The sequence below is a fragment of the Erinaceus europaeus genome, chromosome 10, assembly GCF_950295315.1.
Source record: "Erinaceus europaeus chromosome 10, mEriEur2.1, whole genome shotgun sequence".
Taxonomy (NCBI): domain Eukaryota; kingdom Metazoa; phylum Chordata; class Mammalia; order Eulipotyphla; family Erinaceidae; genus Erinaceus; species Erinaceus europaeus.
This window is the reverse complement of record NC_080171.1, coordinates 53,199,621-53,218,095: the sequence shown is the minus strand read 5'-3', so window position 1 is coordinate 53,218,095 and position 18,475 is coordinate 53,199,621. Positions and strand designations below refer to the sequence as shown.

General features: G+C 37.0%; 1 protein-coding gene across 4 annotated transcripts in view; it reads right to left on the bottom strand.

The window, feature by feature from the left end:
* ADAMTSL1 (ADAMTS like 1) overlaps positions 1–18,475 on the bottom strand; it is a 1,221,418-nt gene that overhangs the window by 261,044 nt on the left and 941,899 nt on the right. For 2 of the 4 annotated variants that reach the window (XM_060199610.1, XM_007535759.3), the window contains 4 exons: positions 13,000–13,050; positions 7,596–7,800; positions 5,644–5,791; positions 585–669 (listed from right to left, as the gene is read on the bottom strand). In XM_060199610.1, the coding sequence (XP_060055593.1) occupies positions 585–669; positions 5,644–5,791; positions 7,596–7,800; positions 13,000–13,050 (489 nt within the window). The remainder of the gene's footprint in view (positions 1–584; positions 670–5,643; positions 5,792–7,595; positions 7,801–12,999; positions 13,051–18,475) is intronic. The other 2 variants (XM_060199611.1, XM_060199612.1) reach the window with 1 other exon arrangement.

Below are 18,475 nucleotides of genomic sequence, written 5' to 3'. Positions count from 1 at the left end.
AAGTTGGGAGATAAGAAGGGTGGAAAGATGCCCGACTTCCACATCAAATCTATGCTGCATCATCAGATGTAGTTGGGTATTTGACATTTTGAAAGAGAAAGGATGTAGTAAATGTTTTGGAGAAGAGGGTAGGTGGTATGATTATACTTAGTTCATAAATCCATGAAAATAACAGAGACTCACTTCTTCCCTCCCTTCCTTCCTCCCTTCCTCCCTTCCTCCTTTCCTCCCTCCCTTCCTTCCTTCCTTCCTTCCTTTTTTATTTTTTGACCAGAACACTGCTCAGTTCTGGTTTATGATGGTGCTGGAGATTGAACCTGGGACCTCAGAGCCTCAGGCTTGAAAGGCTTTTGCATAACCATTATGCTGTCTCCCCAGCCCCAAAATAAACATACTTTTTTTTTTTTAAACCAGAGCACCAGTCAGCTCTGGCTTATGGTAGGGGGTGGAGGGTGGGTGGGAGGGATTGAACCTGGGACTTCAGAGCCTCAGGCATGACAGCTTGTTTGCATAACCATTATGCTATCTACCCCCAACTGCTTTCTTTAAAACAAAGCAAAACAATACATGGATTTGAAACTTACGAGGGCTCTTCAGACACAGCAGCTCCTTCTTCTAGCTCTTGGGCTTGCTTGTACCATGGCAGCTTGGCCTCTACTGGCAGTTTCTCTGAGAATGAGAACATGCATGTGATGAAATAGGAGGCTGGAAAGAATTTGGGATTTCAGGAAAAGTCCTTGTTCATATCACTTATATTTTATTTTGCACTAACCAAAAGTTACTGTGATGGTAATTGCAGGTAAGGTTGTAGGTATATTTCTACCTCAGCTGACAGTTAAGTCAAGTAAAATAAAGTCCACTTCTAGAATGTTTAATACTGCTAGCATTTTTCCCCTTGTATCCCATTTATTATGCCAAAGAGCAACAGAAAGCCTTTTACTATGAAGGTCACAATTCTAGAAACACTAGCTCAATATTTTAAATAAAAATAGCTCTAAAGTTAAACGATCCTTTCACAATATTCTGTTGAAAAAAATAGAGCAACATTTGCCTTAAAAAAAAACAAAACAATGTACAGGGGCAGGGCAGTGGTGCACCTGGTTAAATGCAAATATTCCTAAGCTCAGAGATACGAGTTCAAGCCTCCACTGCCTACCTTCGAGGGGACTGGTTCAGGAGCCCTGACACAGTTCTGCAGCTGTCTATCTTTCTCTCCCTCTCTATATCTCCCTGTCCTCTCTCAATTTCTCTCTATCCTATCTAATAAAAATTAGAAAGAAAGAAAAAAATGAAGTGAAAAAAATGGCTGCTGTGAGCAGTGGGTTTGTAGTGCTGAAACTGAGTCTCAGCAAAAACCCTGGCGGCAATAAAAGTAATAATTAATTAAAAGCACAATATACAATAAATTGCATTACATTTTTTTTTTTCTGTTTGGCTAAACGTGATCTATGTAGTACTGCTGGGCCTATGAAATAGCTCACTTGAATAATATGGCGCTTTGCCATGTGTATGACTCAGATTTGATACTGGTGCTGTGGTTTCTTTCACTCTCTCTCCCTGCCTGTCTTTATCTTAATATATCTATATCTATCTCACATACCATAAAGATCAAACTCTGCCACCAAGAAATGCTCACAACATTGCTTTAGATATCTGACTCAATCCATCCCATCCCATCCCATCCCATCCCATCCCATCCCATCCCATCCCATCCCATCCCATCCTATCCCATCCCATCTTTTCTCATCCCATCTTTTCCTATCCCATCTTATCCCATCCCATCCCATCCCATCCCATCTTATCCCATCCCATCCCATCTTATCCCATCCCATCCCATCCCATCCCATCCCATCCCATCCCATCCCATCCCATCCCATCCCATCCCATCTTATGCCATCCCATCCCATCCCATCCCAACCCATCCCATCCCATCCCATCCCATCCCATCCCATCCCATCCCATCCCATCCCATCCCATCCCATCCCATCCCATCCCATCTTATCCCATCCCATCCCATCCCATCCCATCCCATCCCATCCCATCCCATCCCATCCCATCCCATCCCATCCCATCCCATCCCATCCCATCCCATGACTCATTGACAATTGAAATATGAGTAACTTAGGTAGGGTGCACCACCCATAATTTGATTTATTTCACCTATTTATCTAGCTATGGTCAACAATTCAGGACAAGCTTGCTAACTAATTCCAGGAAAAAAATATGTAGCATGAAAAAAAAAGCCAAGTTTTAACTGCTGCTATAGAAGTAACTGCCAAGATTCCTATTCTGACATATTTACTAGGGACCTTTATAGGCATATTTGCCTTTATAGTATGAGCCAGTGAAGCTTTATCACCACTTTATAACATATAATTGTAAAGATGAAAGAAATATGTCTATATAGGCATACACCATAGAATTTTATAGCATTTTAATGATGTTTAGAGAGCCAGACTCACTACTTAGTTGTGAAAAACTCAGATTTTGTTCTTGATAGTCAACAACAAATTGCCTTTCTTTTTCTGAAGTGACTTTGTAAAGACAGAGGTAATAAATAATTGACTATTTTCTCATCCTCTATGCACTGCAACTGTTTATAGTCATCAAACAATGTGAGTGAGAAATATGGACATGCCAAAGTCAAAAGGGCTTAACTTTTTAAACACAGCTGCACAGTACCTATGCACAAATCTTTTTTTTTTTTTCCATTTTATTGGAGGGGTTAATGGTTTATAGTATAGTTGTTAACACATGGGTACCATTTCTCATTTCCCCATGACAGTTGTCTGCAAAACAGTATCACCTCCAACTTAGGTCGTTTTCCACCATCATATACCAAGATCCCAGAGTTTACCCCCATTCCCTTCCCTTCTTTCCCCTTTCCTTCCCAGAGTCCTTTGCTTTGGTGTAACAGAACAAAACCAGTCCAATTTTTTCTTTCTTTCTTTCTTTCTCCTTCCTTCCTTCTTTTTCTGCTTTTAACATTTTAATCTAATATATGTATATACATATGTGTGTATATATGTATATATACACACATATATATATACACACACATATATACATATATATGTATATTAACCAGAGTACTGCTCAGCACTGGCTTATAGTGGTGTGAGGGATTGAACCTAGGACTTTGGAGCCTCAGGTATGAGAGTTTCTTTGCATAACCATTATGCTATCTACCCCTGACCTCCCTGTCTCTGTTTTTTAAGTTCTTTGAAAGATTCTTGGTGAGATAAGCCAGAAAGCGAAGGTTGAGTACTGGATGTCTTCACTCACAAACAGAACTTATGCACACATCAGTTTATAACTATCCTCTGTCTTCCAAGTAAATGACTCAGTCAAAGATACCATGGCTGACAGTGTGAGTCATCTCTGTCTTTCAATAATCAAACATTCAAGCTGCCCCTCACCGTAGCCATGTAATACTTTACTGTCTGCTTGAACAAAGTAATGTCACATGTACTAGTGGACACTTTCTTACAGATTTGAGGATGCTAGTGAGAATCAAGAGGTGAAGGTCACTTTTGTGGGAAAATTAATACATGCAAGATATGTAGGATCAAAGCATTTGATTATATCTCATTTAACCCTCAAAATATTTATGTGTTAGAGTTATTATTTATATAGTATCAGTGAGAAAGCAGACTTAGAAATGCATCTTTTTAAATTAGTCATGATGTCTGATAGACTGTTTTAGTTGGGGGAGGAGAATCACTTTAACATCATTAATTTGGGTTTCATGTCAGTTAATCCCACCAAGGGAACCTGTAGCACAATATAGAATTATAATATAGGTAATTTTTCAGAGAAATTTAATGGTTTAAGGAAATAACTTAAGAAACAAATGGGGATCTGAGTTAATATTAAAATAGAAGTTTATGATAATGACTTCTCTTCTGAATTTGTGACTTTGGAATTTTCTATTTCAGCAATATAGACTCTAACAATGTTAACACAGAAAATATATTAGTAACTGAGACATGTTATACATGTATAAACTACTGTATTTAACTGTCAACTGTAAACCATTAATCCCCCCAATAAAGGACAAATAAAAAAAAAAAGAAAATAGATTAGTGTTTGTGCTATTTTAGAGACCTGGTATAATTATAATAACCTTTACTAAGTAGGGTTAAAAAAAACTACTTTTGGCAGCTGGGAAGCTGTATACCCTTAGGGTGCACACTCTACTATGTGTGAATATCCAGGCTCAAAGCCCTGGTCACCATCTGAAAGCAGCTGCAGAAGAGAAGTTCTATGAGCTATGAAGCAGGGCTATAGTGTCTTTTTTTCTCTCTAACTCTCTCTCCCTTTGTCTGTCAACCTCTATCTAGAGGAGAAAAAAAAAATGCCGCTGGGATCAGTTGAGTTGTGCAGGAACTGTGCAGGCTTTGGTGGCAAAATAAATAAAAAGTACACTTTAAAATAATTTACAGTATTTGTTCAATTCTGATTTACTCCAATTTTTATTTCAAATGACGACTTCAGAACCTAAGTCTCATGTTAATGTTTTAATTTGAAATTTAATAACCGGTAGTTTTGTGTTTCATCAGTTGAAAATATGAGGCTTCCTGACATATTTTATCTTTAATAAAGTAATATTTGAATTGACTGAGTTTTTAAGCAAAGAAGGTAGATGGCAAGTAATATATATATATATATATATATATATATATATATATATATTTCTGTAAAGTCTTAATATTATCTCCTAAAGAGATAGTTCTGGTGTTTTTCTTTTTAGGTATTTATTTATTTTAGATCTGGTATTTTTTCAGCAACCATCAAACAACTTTATGAGCCAGGCGATAGCTCATTAGCTAAGGCATGTACCTTGCCATGAATGTAGCCCAGGTTATTACCTGGGAACTACTTGGTAGTGGGAAGCTCTAGTGTTGTGGTGGCTCTATCTCTCTCTTTCTCTTTTAATCTCTTTATTTATTGATAGAGAAAGCCAGAAATCAAGAGGGCAGAGGGAGCTAGAGAGGGAGAGAGAAAGAGAGACACCTGCATTTCTTCATCACTTGTAAAGCTTTCCCCCTGCAGGTGGGGATTGGGGACTCAAACCTAAGTCCTTGAGCACTGTGACATGTGTGCTCAACCAGGCGCACCACCACCTGGCCCCCTGGCTCCTCTCTTTCCTCCTCCTCTTCCTCTTCTTCCTCCTCCTCCTCCTCCTCCTTCTTCTCTCTCTCTCTCTCTCTCTCTCTCTCTCTCTCTATATATATATATATATATATTATATACATACATATATATATATCGACTAGGATTTTTACAGGAACTCAGTCCTGGCAATATGAATCCACCACTCCCTCTGACCATTTTTTTCTTATTTCTTTTTATTTGATAGAACAGAGAGAAATTGAGGGAGGGGTGGGAGACAGATAGGGGGTGGGGACCTGCTTCACTCTTTGAAGGTGGGAAGTGATCGCTTGGACCCAGGTCCTTGAGCATGATCATGCGTACACTCAGATGTGCCACCATCTGGCCCCCTCTTTCTGTCTTTCTAACTAAAGTAATAATAATAATAATAATAATGAAATCTTGTGTGTGTGAAACCCCATGTCTGCAGAACAAAAACAAAGACCAGAAAAGAGCAAAGACTAGTAACAGAATACTCCCTATCCTTACCTCTGGGTTTATAGCAGGGAGTAGGTATGATGCATTCTTCTTTTATGTGGGGCTTGGTTTTGGGACTACAGCCTCCTGTATGCATTCCTCGATGATCAATGCAGAGAACCACTCGATATCTTAAGCCCTGGCCACATGTCACCGTACACTGGAAAGAGAATGCAAGGGAGAGGAGACTCACAGGCAAAGCCTTGTTCACTTTCCTTAATTCCCATCTAAAACTTTTTATAAGAATATTTTATATCAGAACCTTTGATAGATTGATGCTACTCCTCACCAGCTATAGACCCTTTGTTCTATTTGTCTATTTTACGTGAAGCTGACCGAAAATTAAATCCCTTTCAGTCTCTTACCATTTATTAGTCAGAAATCATTAAAAACTCACTCTGCAAATCTAAAACCAAACAGGAAGAAACAGAAAAAAGAAACTATAGGGTGTACTCAATTCTGATTGTCAATAATATGTTTTAATTTTGTTGCTACTTTGCTACTATGGTATGGCAAAATGTACGGGAAATGCTAGCTCCCAAAATGGTATTCAAAGATTAGTTTTAAATTTTATCATTTAAAAAAAAATTTTTTTTTTAACTCTCAACTGTAGAAACAGTTGAGCTGGTGGGTCTCAGAACTTGCATGCTTAAAATTTCTGGTTCCATCCTTGGCATTACATATATGGGAGTGGTGCTCTGGCTTTTTCCGTCTCATAAGAAAATCCTTTTTTCTCTCATATGAAATGTCTCTCTCTGTCTCTCTCTGTATCTCTCTGTCTCTCTCTGTCTCTCTGTGTGTGTGTGTGTGTCTCCAGGGTTATCACTGGGGCTCAGTGCCTGCACTACGAATCCACCGTATCCTGGAGGCCATTTCTTTCCATTTTATTGGATATGACATATGACATAGGGAATTTGAGAGGGGAGAGGTGAACAGAAAGGGAGAGAAAGAGAGACACCTACAGATCTGCTTCACCACTTGCAAAATGTCCTCGCCACAGGTGGGGAGCTGGGACTTGAACCCTGATCCTTGCACGGGTGCTTGCTCTTAGTACCATGTGTGCTTGACTGGGTGTGCCACCGCCTAGTCCCCTGAAATTAGTCTCAATTTTTTTTTTTTCCAGCTGTCATCATAGCTAGTTTATATTGCGGTGTGGCTGATCCAATTGATTATGGGAAATGTGTCTAAAAAAAGAACTGACTGAGTGGCCAGATGCAGACCAGTGGTTAGGATCTGCATATCTGGGAGCAACTGTGGCTGGAGGGAAACATCAACTCTGATCTATAGCCACAAAGCCTAGAGTTTGGAGCTGAGGGTATAGTCTCTTTCTAAGTCTTCTGACATTTTGTACTTTATGCTTTGCATTAGTAGCCAGGAAACTCAAAATCACATCTAACACTTAAGCTACTACAGCAGCTTCTCTAATATCTAGAACTTTTGTTTTGCTTAACTTACTTCATATCCATCCTAATTGCTTTTTCCACTTGAACCTTTTATTAATTATTACATAGTTTTAACTTTAAGCTACTGAGACCTCTTTTTTGGATATAAAGCACATAAGAGATAGCAATAAAATTAAACAAATTTTGGTCTACTGAGCTCTATCGTGAGAATAAATTTCTCAGTTTCCAGGTAATTCAGTCTCAGTTACTTTGACAGATATTCTGCCTTCCTTGCTGCTCTAGGGGATGTTAATGGGGAGTAGTGGAAGCTTTCTGAGACTTGAAAGGAAATATGTGTATATATATATACATATATGTATGTCTATGTATATATAAACATTACTCTACCTAATTAATTCTGTTCTTGGGGTGTATCTACTACAGGAGCTAAGCTGAGGGGTGGGGGGCTTCTAGATACCTTGAGAAGTGGGTAACCAGCACAGGGTAATCAATGGGGTCATGATGAGGAGACAGAAGAGTGGACTTACTCTCCTAATGAACAAAGAAAGAGGGCACAGTTACCGGAGACCACTCCTGTGCCAGCCATTTAGGGCAGTCAAAAATGTTGCAGGGCTGCACGATGGGCATCTTAGGGGTGTACATGCATTTCCACTCTTCCACTGAGGTGACATGCCCCTGGATGTCTTCCTCCACACAGGAAACTGCCCGGCTCTGGATGCCCCCCCCACACGAGGAGGAGCACGCGGTCCACGGGGTGGCCTCCCACCTACAGAAGCAAGGGGAATCATCAGGGCAGACATGTACATCGACATACCTCCTCATTGACCTTTTTGACCACCCCACTCCCAGTGATTGTTGGGGTCATTAAGTTCTTGAAAGACTGTAGTCCCCAAAACCAAAAGTTATTTACTGCCTGAAATCTGATGAGTACAATAGGACTCAACATTAGCAAAAGTGCTCAGTAAACTTGGAAGGCTACAAATGTGAACAATTAATGTTCTGAGAGTTTTCCATAAGATTATTTGTGTTCAAAGAGGGCTGCTCAGATCCTTTTTTTTTTTTTAAAAAAGCAGTTTTAGTATACTTTCTCTATGCATAAAAATGTATTTTCATTTGCTTAGTTTCTGGATACTTTTATACAAGAAGATCAAGAAAGTCCAAGGTAAACCAAACATTCTTTTTTCCTTCCTTGATTCTATTATCTATGATCAGCTTTGAGACTACATGGAACAACAGTCCTGATGTTCAGACACTGCTGTTACCAATCTGAGAAACAAAAAGTGTTAATTTTAATTTTAAGTGTTAATTTTTTAAATGTTAATCAGCATTGATTTGTTGCCTAACTACTGAGGGATGCTGACACCTGGAATTCACCTACTAAAGAACTTCTGGGATTGCGAAGAGATTTGGTTTTGGTTGGAAGGCTGATGACATCAGAAACTAGAGATATGTAAAAAAAAAAAAAAGTGTGTTAAGTAAGGGAGTGAAAAAATAACATTGTCAACAACATTTAAAAGAGTTTCATTGATTTTTTTAGAGCTCTACATAGCTCTGAAGCATTTCAGACTAAATACAGAGAAATATCTTTGCCCAATTCTTTACTCTCCACCTGTGGATTTAAAAAATAAAGGTAGTCATTTTAAAACAGAAAACATGGGGCTAACCCTAACCCTTGCTTATCTTATAGATATTCTGCTTGTTGATGAGGATTGAGAAGGAACTTAAACTTTTTTTATGATTCATAAGAAATATGATTTTCAGGAGAGAAAAATAAAATGCACCAAGTTGATCCACTTGGAGAGTTAAATGAAAAGTTATTACACAGGATTTTTGGAAATACTAAAAGTAGTTCTACTCTAAGTGGAATCACAATATATACTGTGATCCTAACTTCCCTTCTTCATGAAGTTGATTAATGTGTGTTCCCAAGCTATAGAGAATAATCCACATTTTTCTTCATTATTCAAGTATAGACAACAAGTATTATTTTTTAATTTTTAAAAATATTTATTTATTTTTCCTTTTGTTGCCCTTGTTTTTTATTGTTGTTGTTCTTGATGCCGTCGTTGTTAGATAGGATAGAGAGAAATGGAGAGAGGAGGGGAAAACAGAGAGGGAGAGAGAAAGATAGACACCTGCAGACCTGCTTCACTGCCTGTGAAGCAACACCCCTGAGGTGGGGAGCCATGGGCTCAAACCTGGGTCCTTCCGCCGGTTTTGCGCTTCGTGCCACATGCGCTTAACCCGCTGCACTACTGCCTGATTCCCTAGACGATTATTATCTCCATTGCTAATAGCATAAATATGCTTCCAAATACAATATTTTCCTATGTATATTTCTCTAGGAGATACCTAAGAAAATGCTATTTATAATTTTTTAATGATTTTTTAAATGTCTTAATTATCTTTATTTATTTGATAGAGACAGAAATTGAGAGGGAAGGGGGAGATAGAGAGACACCTGCAGCACTGCTTCACCACTTGTGAAGCTTTCCCTCTGCAGGTGGGGACCGGGAGCTTGAACCTGAGTCCTTGTGCACTGTAACAGGTGCGCTCAATCAGGTGCCCCACCACCTGGCTCCCTATTTATAAATTTATAAATATATTTATAAATATCTAACCTGAGAAACAGTTTGGTAACAAAAGTCTTAGGGGTAAGAAATGCAAGCTGTCTATTTGTCCTTTCCAGTTGTGATGCATGGACAAGCCACTGCATATATAGGACAGTACAGATAAGTAACAGCTGACTCTTTTCAATCCACCATTGGAATACTGGGTGATAGACTTTTGAGGAAATCTGAATACATAACCTATGACAGGCATTACTTATCTCATAGAAATGTAAAAGAAAATGGGGGTAATGGAGGCCTTCTGTTTAGCTCTTAGGAGGGTTTTTGATCCCTTCCATGAGAATGAAGCTCTTTAGTTTCTCTTCTGAAAAGGGGAAACTAATTTTCATTTGTCATCATATAAATTTCTGAAGATCTCTCTAGAGGTAGATAAGATCTGATTCAGACTAAAATTGGGTTGAATTTATAAGTACAGATTCACACTGAATTTAATTTGATCATGAAGTGGGAATATGTTTTAAAATGTATGTTTAATTTCTTAGGACATTAAGATGCCATTGAAAGAGCACATAGAACGGTCTGGTGGTACTCTAAATCCTCTGGACCTGACCCTTCTAAAGAAAGAACAATTAGTTTCTGTCTCAACCCTTGGATCAGACTCAGCATAAGTTCACAAATAGTAGTAAGTTTAATTTTCAGTGTCAGTGACCATAGAAAGATAAGTGATACTAATATTTTTCTGAAAAATTATAGTACAGTAATAGCATACCATTATATTCTATTGTGTAAAAATTACCATGTGAATTCTTGAATGATAATAAAATTTCATGGAATTTAAAGTAAAATATATCTGGATGATTTACAGAAAGGCATAACAAAATATAGATAAGGCATCAGTTAAGGTATCTTAATGCAGGAATCAGGTAAGTGCTTTGGGGGAAAAAAGCATATCTAAGAATAATGTCCTAAAAGATCAATATTTTAACTTTTTAAATTTTTTAAACCCAGAGTGTGGTTTACTTTAAGAAAGTTAACACATTAAGAATAATGAGACACTGCATTTATTAATTATGAATTAAAGGTAATTCATCAGATTACATTTTCAACTTCATATATGTTTTACGAAGACTCAAAAGAAGAAAGAACAATCTCAAATTTCATTAGCTGTACTTAGTATCTATACTTGTGGAGTTGCACCATTTCAGTAAATAAGAAAAGCCTCTTCTTGATCAGTGGGTAGCTGGCACCTGAGAACCATTTTTGAACCTTGGTTATCCTTATAAACACATCTGTAGAAATAGCTTCTGTTTACTAAGCCTTCATCAATAAAGCAGAATATCTAAGTTGAGAACTAGTTTGGTAACAAAAGTCTTAGGAGTAAGAAATGCAATCTGTCTATTTGTCCTTTCCAATTGTGATGCATGGAGAAGCCACTGCATATACAGGACAGTTACAGATAAGTAATAGCTGACTCTTTTCAATCCACCATTGGAATACTGGGTGTTAGACTTTTGAGGAAATCTGAATATGTAACCTATGACAGGCATTACTTATGTCATAGAAATATATATATATATATATATTTAGAGAGAAAAATATATATGTATATACATATATATGTATGTATATATGTATATGTATATGTGTATGTATATGTATATATATATATGTGTATATATATATATAGAGAGAGAGAGAGAGAGAGAGAGAGAGAGAGAGAAAGAAACCAGAGACATGAAAAGAAAACTGGAGTGACATTGTAGGAATAAAACAAAAACTTGATGTTATTTACTTCTAATAATCAACTCTGCCTTTATTTTAAAGTGTATGACCTTTAGATAGATTATCTTATGAATGCTTATTTTCCTGATACTGAAATGAAGTCATGCTTCATCTAAAATTCATCTTTATATTTTCATTTCTTTTTTTTTTAAGGAAGTTTACCCAGTTTGGTTTTATCAATAATAGATCAAACCAGTAAAATGATACATCAGTAGCATTACAAAGATTATTATCTTTATCAATACATTCATAGGAAGTGGCAAGGGAGGAGACTAATGAGGTAAAGAACTTAAAAAATCCCAAACAACCATGTATATATAGTAGTCATCAAATCCCTCTTTCTGCCTGCTATCAGTAGAGTGGTGAAAGTAAACTTCCTGCTCTTTGCTATTGATCTGAGTATTTGAACAGAGACTGGGCAATTTGGACAGGTGTATTTGGACATGCATCTGTGAATCTGTTTATGTAAGTATATACATTCTTATATGTAGGGTGTATAGAGGTGATAGAGAAGTGGAAGAATGAAGCATCAGTGGGAAGGTAGAAAATCTGACTGCAAGGGTGTCTACTTGGATACTAGTACACTAAATATTTGAAAAATTTCAATCAAACTTCAGTTCACTTTGCAGTGAAGAACACAATTATTTTCTGGGCTTTGTTTAGTTTGTGATTGAGCAAAACATCACGATTACTTGCAACTTTTGCAATCTGATTTAAACTCAAGGTTCTGAACAGCAGCTAACTTCCTGAGAGGTCAAATGAGCCAAAACAATGGAGCTAAGTTCTAAGCTAAGTGGCTACTGAAAACTCAGTTTCAATTCCTGATACTAGGAGCGGGGGAGGTGGAGTTGTTTCCAATGATGCACACAATATATTTGGCAGCTATTATGATTTTTCAGCTTCTCCGTTTTTCTTATGAATATATTAATAAAGGTATTATGTTTTTAAAGTCCTTGTATCACTTCTTTCTCCCTTCCTTCTTTTTTCTTTCTTTCTTTTTACTTTATTTCTTTTAATTCTGTGCTTCAATAAGCAACATAGTGCACAGAAGCTTTTATTTTTGGGAAACAAAAAAAGTCCCCCAAATGTTCTGAACAATAAGGATATGAAAAAAGAAATCTGCCCTTTTTGTTTGCAACTGTAATTTCTTTGGAACGTGAAGAGGATATTTAAAACCCCTGTATAGAGAAATACCACACATCTGGAATTCCACATTGTGGTATTGCGATAATACTTCAGGCAGTGTTTGTTTAACAGTTAGCAACAGTGCTTTAATGACTAGGGTCCTATTGCAGAGGAAACATAGGAAAGGACAAAGGGAGTGAAAGAAAGACATAACATAAACCTTATACTGTATCTAATCAGAGGGAATTACTGTGTCCATCCAATGTAATACAATCCTATCTTAAAATGGTTTGTGAATGACTGGTTTACAGTCTGAGCAGGCCAACATTATTCCAAAGCAGAGCAGCTCAGGATGGGTTGGAAAATACACTACCTATAATCTTATTTTTTATAGAAAAACACAAATTCTACATCTACATGTATATATACACAAAGACAGCAGAAGACTGACTTACTAATTCTAGCAGCAGGATGATTGATTTACGTACCGAGGAAGGGGATGGTAGAGGTCATAAGGCATGATCTGCTTGTATCCGTCACTGTTAGGAACAATAATGCCAACCCTCTGAGTAGAAGGTACACACAATAAAATAAACACTAAATGATTACATTATACAAGTTTTTAGACAAATGCAAGTGAAAAAAAAAACATCAATAAATTGTCTCTTAAAAACAGCACTAAAGTAGTTCAATAACTTTATGTTTGAGGACGGGATGAGTTCTTTGAAAGGGCACCATTTGCTGACATTAGTCCTTTGATTTGAGAAGGAAATACCACTAGAATAAACAGTGGCAGGAAGATTTGGGACCTCATTATGGGCTATGACACCATAAGCTTATAAATGATCTTTAACCCCCACAAATTTGATGTACTATGAAGTCATTCTCATTATCATCTTTATTCACATTATTTTCAGATGTTCACCAAGCAATTATGATTACTATTTTACTTTTGATGAGAGAGAAAGCTGTAAGTACAAGAGTAAACACTGACAATAATGTGTATTAACGGATTTTTTTTTCCTTTGGGCTAATCTAAGGGTTCCAATAATATCTGGAAAGTGGTCACTTGATTATTTTATAAAGGGCAAGAAGAACTACTAAATATTGTAGGCAACCATCAATAAAAGAAAACTTCCTATCCAAATAAAAGCAAGGCAGCTAAAGTGAGAAAAGAAATATGAAAGATACTTTTGTGATCCATATGTATGATCACATATTAGCTGCTAAAGTGGTGGTGGCTGTGGTTCTCAAGACTGTTAGTAAATCTAGTGTTCTGCAAACATTAAAATTCAGATGGGGAGGTTAAGGAATCATACAGAATGACAGGATAGGGTGGAGCTAGATAGCATAATGGTTATGCAAAGCGACTCTCATGCTTGAGGCTCCATAGTCCCAGGTTCAACCCCCCCACACCACCATAAACTAGACCTGAGCAGTGCTCTGGTGAAAAAGGAATGACCTGATAGGCCGTATGGCTGATGGATGCCCACAAGAAATATTGGAGAAATCATGACATATTTTTTAAAAACATTATATGATGGAACAGAGAGAAATTGAGATGGGAGATAAAGAGAAAGAGAGAGACAGAGAGACATCTGTAGGACTGCCTTACTACTCATAAAGCTTTCCCCCTGTAGGTGGGGACCAGAGGCTTGAACCTGGGTCCGTGCTCATGGTAATATGTGTACTTAACCAGGTGTGCCACCACTCAGCTCCTGACACATTTTTGCATAGAAAATGACATTATGACTTTTTTTTAAAGGTTTTATTTATTTATTTATGAGAAAGATAGGAGAGAGAGAAAGAACCAGACATCACTCTGGTACATGAACTGCTGGGGATTGAACTCAGGACGTTATGCTTGAGAGTCCAGAGCTTAATCTACTGCACCATCTCCTGGATCACACATTATGACTTTTCTAACAACCAGAGAGGATCTGTGTACACCTATGTTCATTGCAGCACTATTTGTCATAGTCCAAACTTAGAAACTCCTCTAAGGGAGGAAAAGATGAGAAGAGGTGGAAAGGGCATTGGGATTCCAGGGCATGATGAAAGGATCTTAGTTCAGAATGAAAGTATGTTGCAGATACTTATGGGTAGATAAAAAATGGTATCCATGTATCAACAACTGTACTGTAAACATTTATTCTCCCTCCCAATAAAATTATTTAGGAAAAAAAGAGTATATATGTATATATAATAGTCTGGGAGGTGTGTAGTAGTTAGAACATTGGACTGGCATAAGGTCCTAAATTCAATCCCCAAACCACATATAGCAGAGTGATATCCTGCCTTTCCCTCTTTCCATCCCTTTCTCAAATACAAAACAAAACAAACAAACAAACAAAAACACATAAAAAAATGAAATAGGTTGTGTGGAAAATCCCAGAAGCCTTTAGGAACCCAGTTAATTACACTGAGCTATGTCACTAATTTCAATTGAAGTCTCCAATAGGCAAGAATATTTTCTGGTTCAATCCTTTGGATTGTGAAAGATGTATACAACTCACAGCTTTATCTCTCAAAGATGAAAAGAAAGATCTTTTTCTGTGTGGGAGACAGAGAGTACTTAATATGTAGATAGAACTCTAGAGCAAGGGATGGCAGGACTTGAGTAGAAGAACACTTATTTTGCAACTGAAAAACTGTAGAAAGCCTCTATTTTGAATACTGAAGAAACTAATGCATTTTATATGTATATCAAAGATGGTGAGAGGGATATATATTTATATATATATATATATTATATATATTCAACATAAATATTTATAGTTGTATTTATAGCCAAAGCCTTTTATTTCTATTCTATCTTTTGATGTACAATGTATTATTCATATGCTCGATAGCTCTACTAAGCTAAGGGTAAACTGGATATACTGTGGATTAGAAATGTAAAAAACAGCATTGATTAGAAATCATGGCATTTAAGAAGAAAAAGGGAGTGATAAGTGGGAAAGTTCCTGAAGCAATTACTGCCAGGTAAGTGAATACCACTAAGAAAACAAATATGCTTAACAATGGGGAACAAACCTATGAAAATGGATTTTTCCTGCTAAGGAGGGACAAAATACTGATAGGAATACTAACTTATTTATAAATGAAATTTGCTTATGGCTATATTTGTTTATTACTAAATGTTATGTACTCATTGCTTGCTAAGTGTTTTTTTTCCTCAACTGTACAGCTACATTCTCCTGGTGTATGTATGTGCATCACCCAGGAAAAACAAAGCTCATGAAAATGCATGCTACTCTATGCATATACTCAAAACTCCCTCCCCGCTCAAACAAATAAATGAACAAACATTAACATTTAACTTTTCTCCATTGTTCTCACAGACAAGAAAATGGTTACGGAAGGAGGCTGTCTTTCTCTTGTTAGACTCAACTAATGTCCTTTAAATAATTTTCATACTTATTAATTGGGGCCATTTTTCCTTCCAAAGCACTACATTTAAAAGAATGCTAACTTTCTAAAGTTCTAATTACTTTAGACATACAAAGCCATCTAACAAGAAGTAATTGAGTAATAAATCAAATTGACTCTGCAGATATATTTTACCCAACCTAGTATCTTTACTCATGCTATATCAATTTCTAAGTACAGAAATGCTTATCATAGCCTTCTCTAGTAGACAAAATTTATAGCTATGATTTGTCATTTTAATAATAGAGTGACTGCTGAAGATCTCTGTCAATTGATTTAACAGCTGATGATATTTAAAATGGGCTGATATTGAAGGATACAGATGAGAAGAGAAGAAGGGGGACAGAGGAAAAGTGTGCAGAATTCAAGATGTCAGGCTTTGCTTTGGGCTGATTTAGAAATTATGTTTTTGTTTGAACAAGAAGCTTTAACCTTGAATTCAGCAAAAACTCTCACTATATTTGTCTTTCTATAGCTTGGGTCATGGTGAAGACTCATAAAATGACTCTATGGCACCTGTGAAAACAGAAAGATCAAAACAATGGTGCTCTGTCAAATCCTGTTACTGCGTATTCGTGTGCCTGGACTCTGCTCCCTCTTGGGGTTCATGCCATGGCCCTAGTCTTTCACCACACTGTCACATAAAGGTAGGCAATTTTGTCTGAACTGAACTTTCAGTGCTTACACTAAGACACTTGCTTTTTTCATAGGCAGTGTCAATGTTGAAGAAGGTGAAAAAATTGTAATACAGAGACTAGAAGTTCTCGTGTTTCTCAGTTTGCTTGTGTATATGTGCACGTACACATATGCCCAGACATTTAGGTATGTATCTGAATACATGGAGGATGATCAAGTAGCAAAAATGATTTTTTTATATTTATCAGAAAGGGAAGATATAACAAATTTGGTTTGGGGTAAAATTTCATTGCCCATTACCTTGATTTATTCTGACCACTCATACACTTCCAACACTGAATAATAAACTGTCTACCTCTAAAATCCCAGTCTCAGGAATTATGGGGAAGAACGGAAGGTGAAGATAAGCAAGAGGTCATTCTGAGTCATATGGCATAAGTAGGAAAAGATGTCCCACCTCAACCTATCAAAAAGTACACACATTCAGGGAGTCGGGCGGTAGCACAGCGAGTTAAGTGCATGTGGCACAAAGTGCAAGGACCTGCGGTTCCAGCCCCTGGCTCCCCTACCTGCAGGGGAGCTGATTCACAGGCAGTGAAGCAGGTCTGCAGGTGTCTATCTTTCTCTCTCCCTCTCTGTCTTCCTCTCCTCTCTCCATTTCTCTCTGTCCTATCCAACAATGATGAGATCAATAACAACAACAATAATAACTACAACAATAAAACAATAAGGGCAACAAAAGGGAAAATAAATAAATAAATAAATAAAATTTTTAAAAAGTACACAATTCAGTGACAGGATAATGCCTCCTGGCTATGAAGGGCTTCCTGGAATGAGAGTATTGTGTAGTACCTAGTCACAAAGCCTTTTTTCATTTTCAGTGGCATCGAAAACTCTCAAATGTAATGTCAATTTGAAAAAATTGAATAAAAATGAAATGTACAATGCAACTTATAATATAAGAAAAATTCATTGTTGTATGCGTGTGTATTTACTTTCATAAATAACGTGTGTACAGGGAGCCGGACGGTGGTGCAGTGGGTTAAGTGCACATGGCGCAAAGCGCTGCATGGACCAGCATCAGGATCCCAGTTCGAGCCCCCAGCTCCCCACCTACAGGGGAGTCTCTTCACAGGCGGTGAAGCAGGTCTGCAGGTATCTTTCTCTTCCCTTCTCTGTCTTCCCCTCCTCTCAATTTCTCTCTGTCCTATCCAACAACAATGACAGCAACAATAATAATAATAACAATAAACAACAGGGGCAACAAAAGGGGGAAAATAATGTGTGAACATACACAACATATATAAATATATACAGACATATAAGTAGATTAGAAAAAGACTAAAACAGTTTATAAACAGTTGTTAGTTACTGGTTTGGTTTTTTTTTTTTTCTTTTTTTGTTTGTTTACCAAGTTTTCTCTTTTATAATTATAAAAATTAAAATATTAAAACAAAGTAGAATTTGACTGAGTTTGTTGTATTTCACCAAAGTAAAAGACTCTGGGTGGGGGGAGGAGGTGAAGACACAGACCTTTGGTGGTGGGAACGGTGTTAATATACACTACCATTAACTTACAATCTTTAAAATCACTATTTTATAAAAATAAAATATTCAAGTAAGACAAAATTAATAAGAGAGATACTTGGGTCCATAACATGATAAAATGTGTCCACCACCACAAATTTCATGTGTCAGAGAATACTGAGAGCCATGACATTTTCTCAAATGCTCCTTTATAGAACACTATCTCTGGCTCTAAAAACCAAGAAATTATTAATTCCACTTAGTTTTGGAATTTATATATTTGATAAGCCCTTTCCTCTCCATTAATAATCCTTATGACTTTATGGGCACCTAATTTGTGGGGTTCTGGTTTTCTTTTGGGGTGCAGGG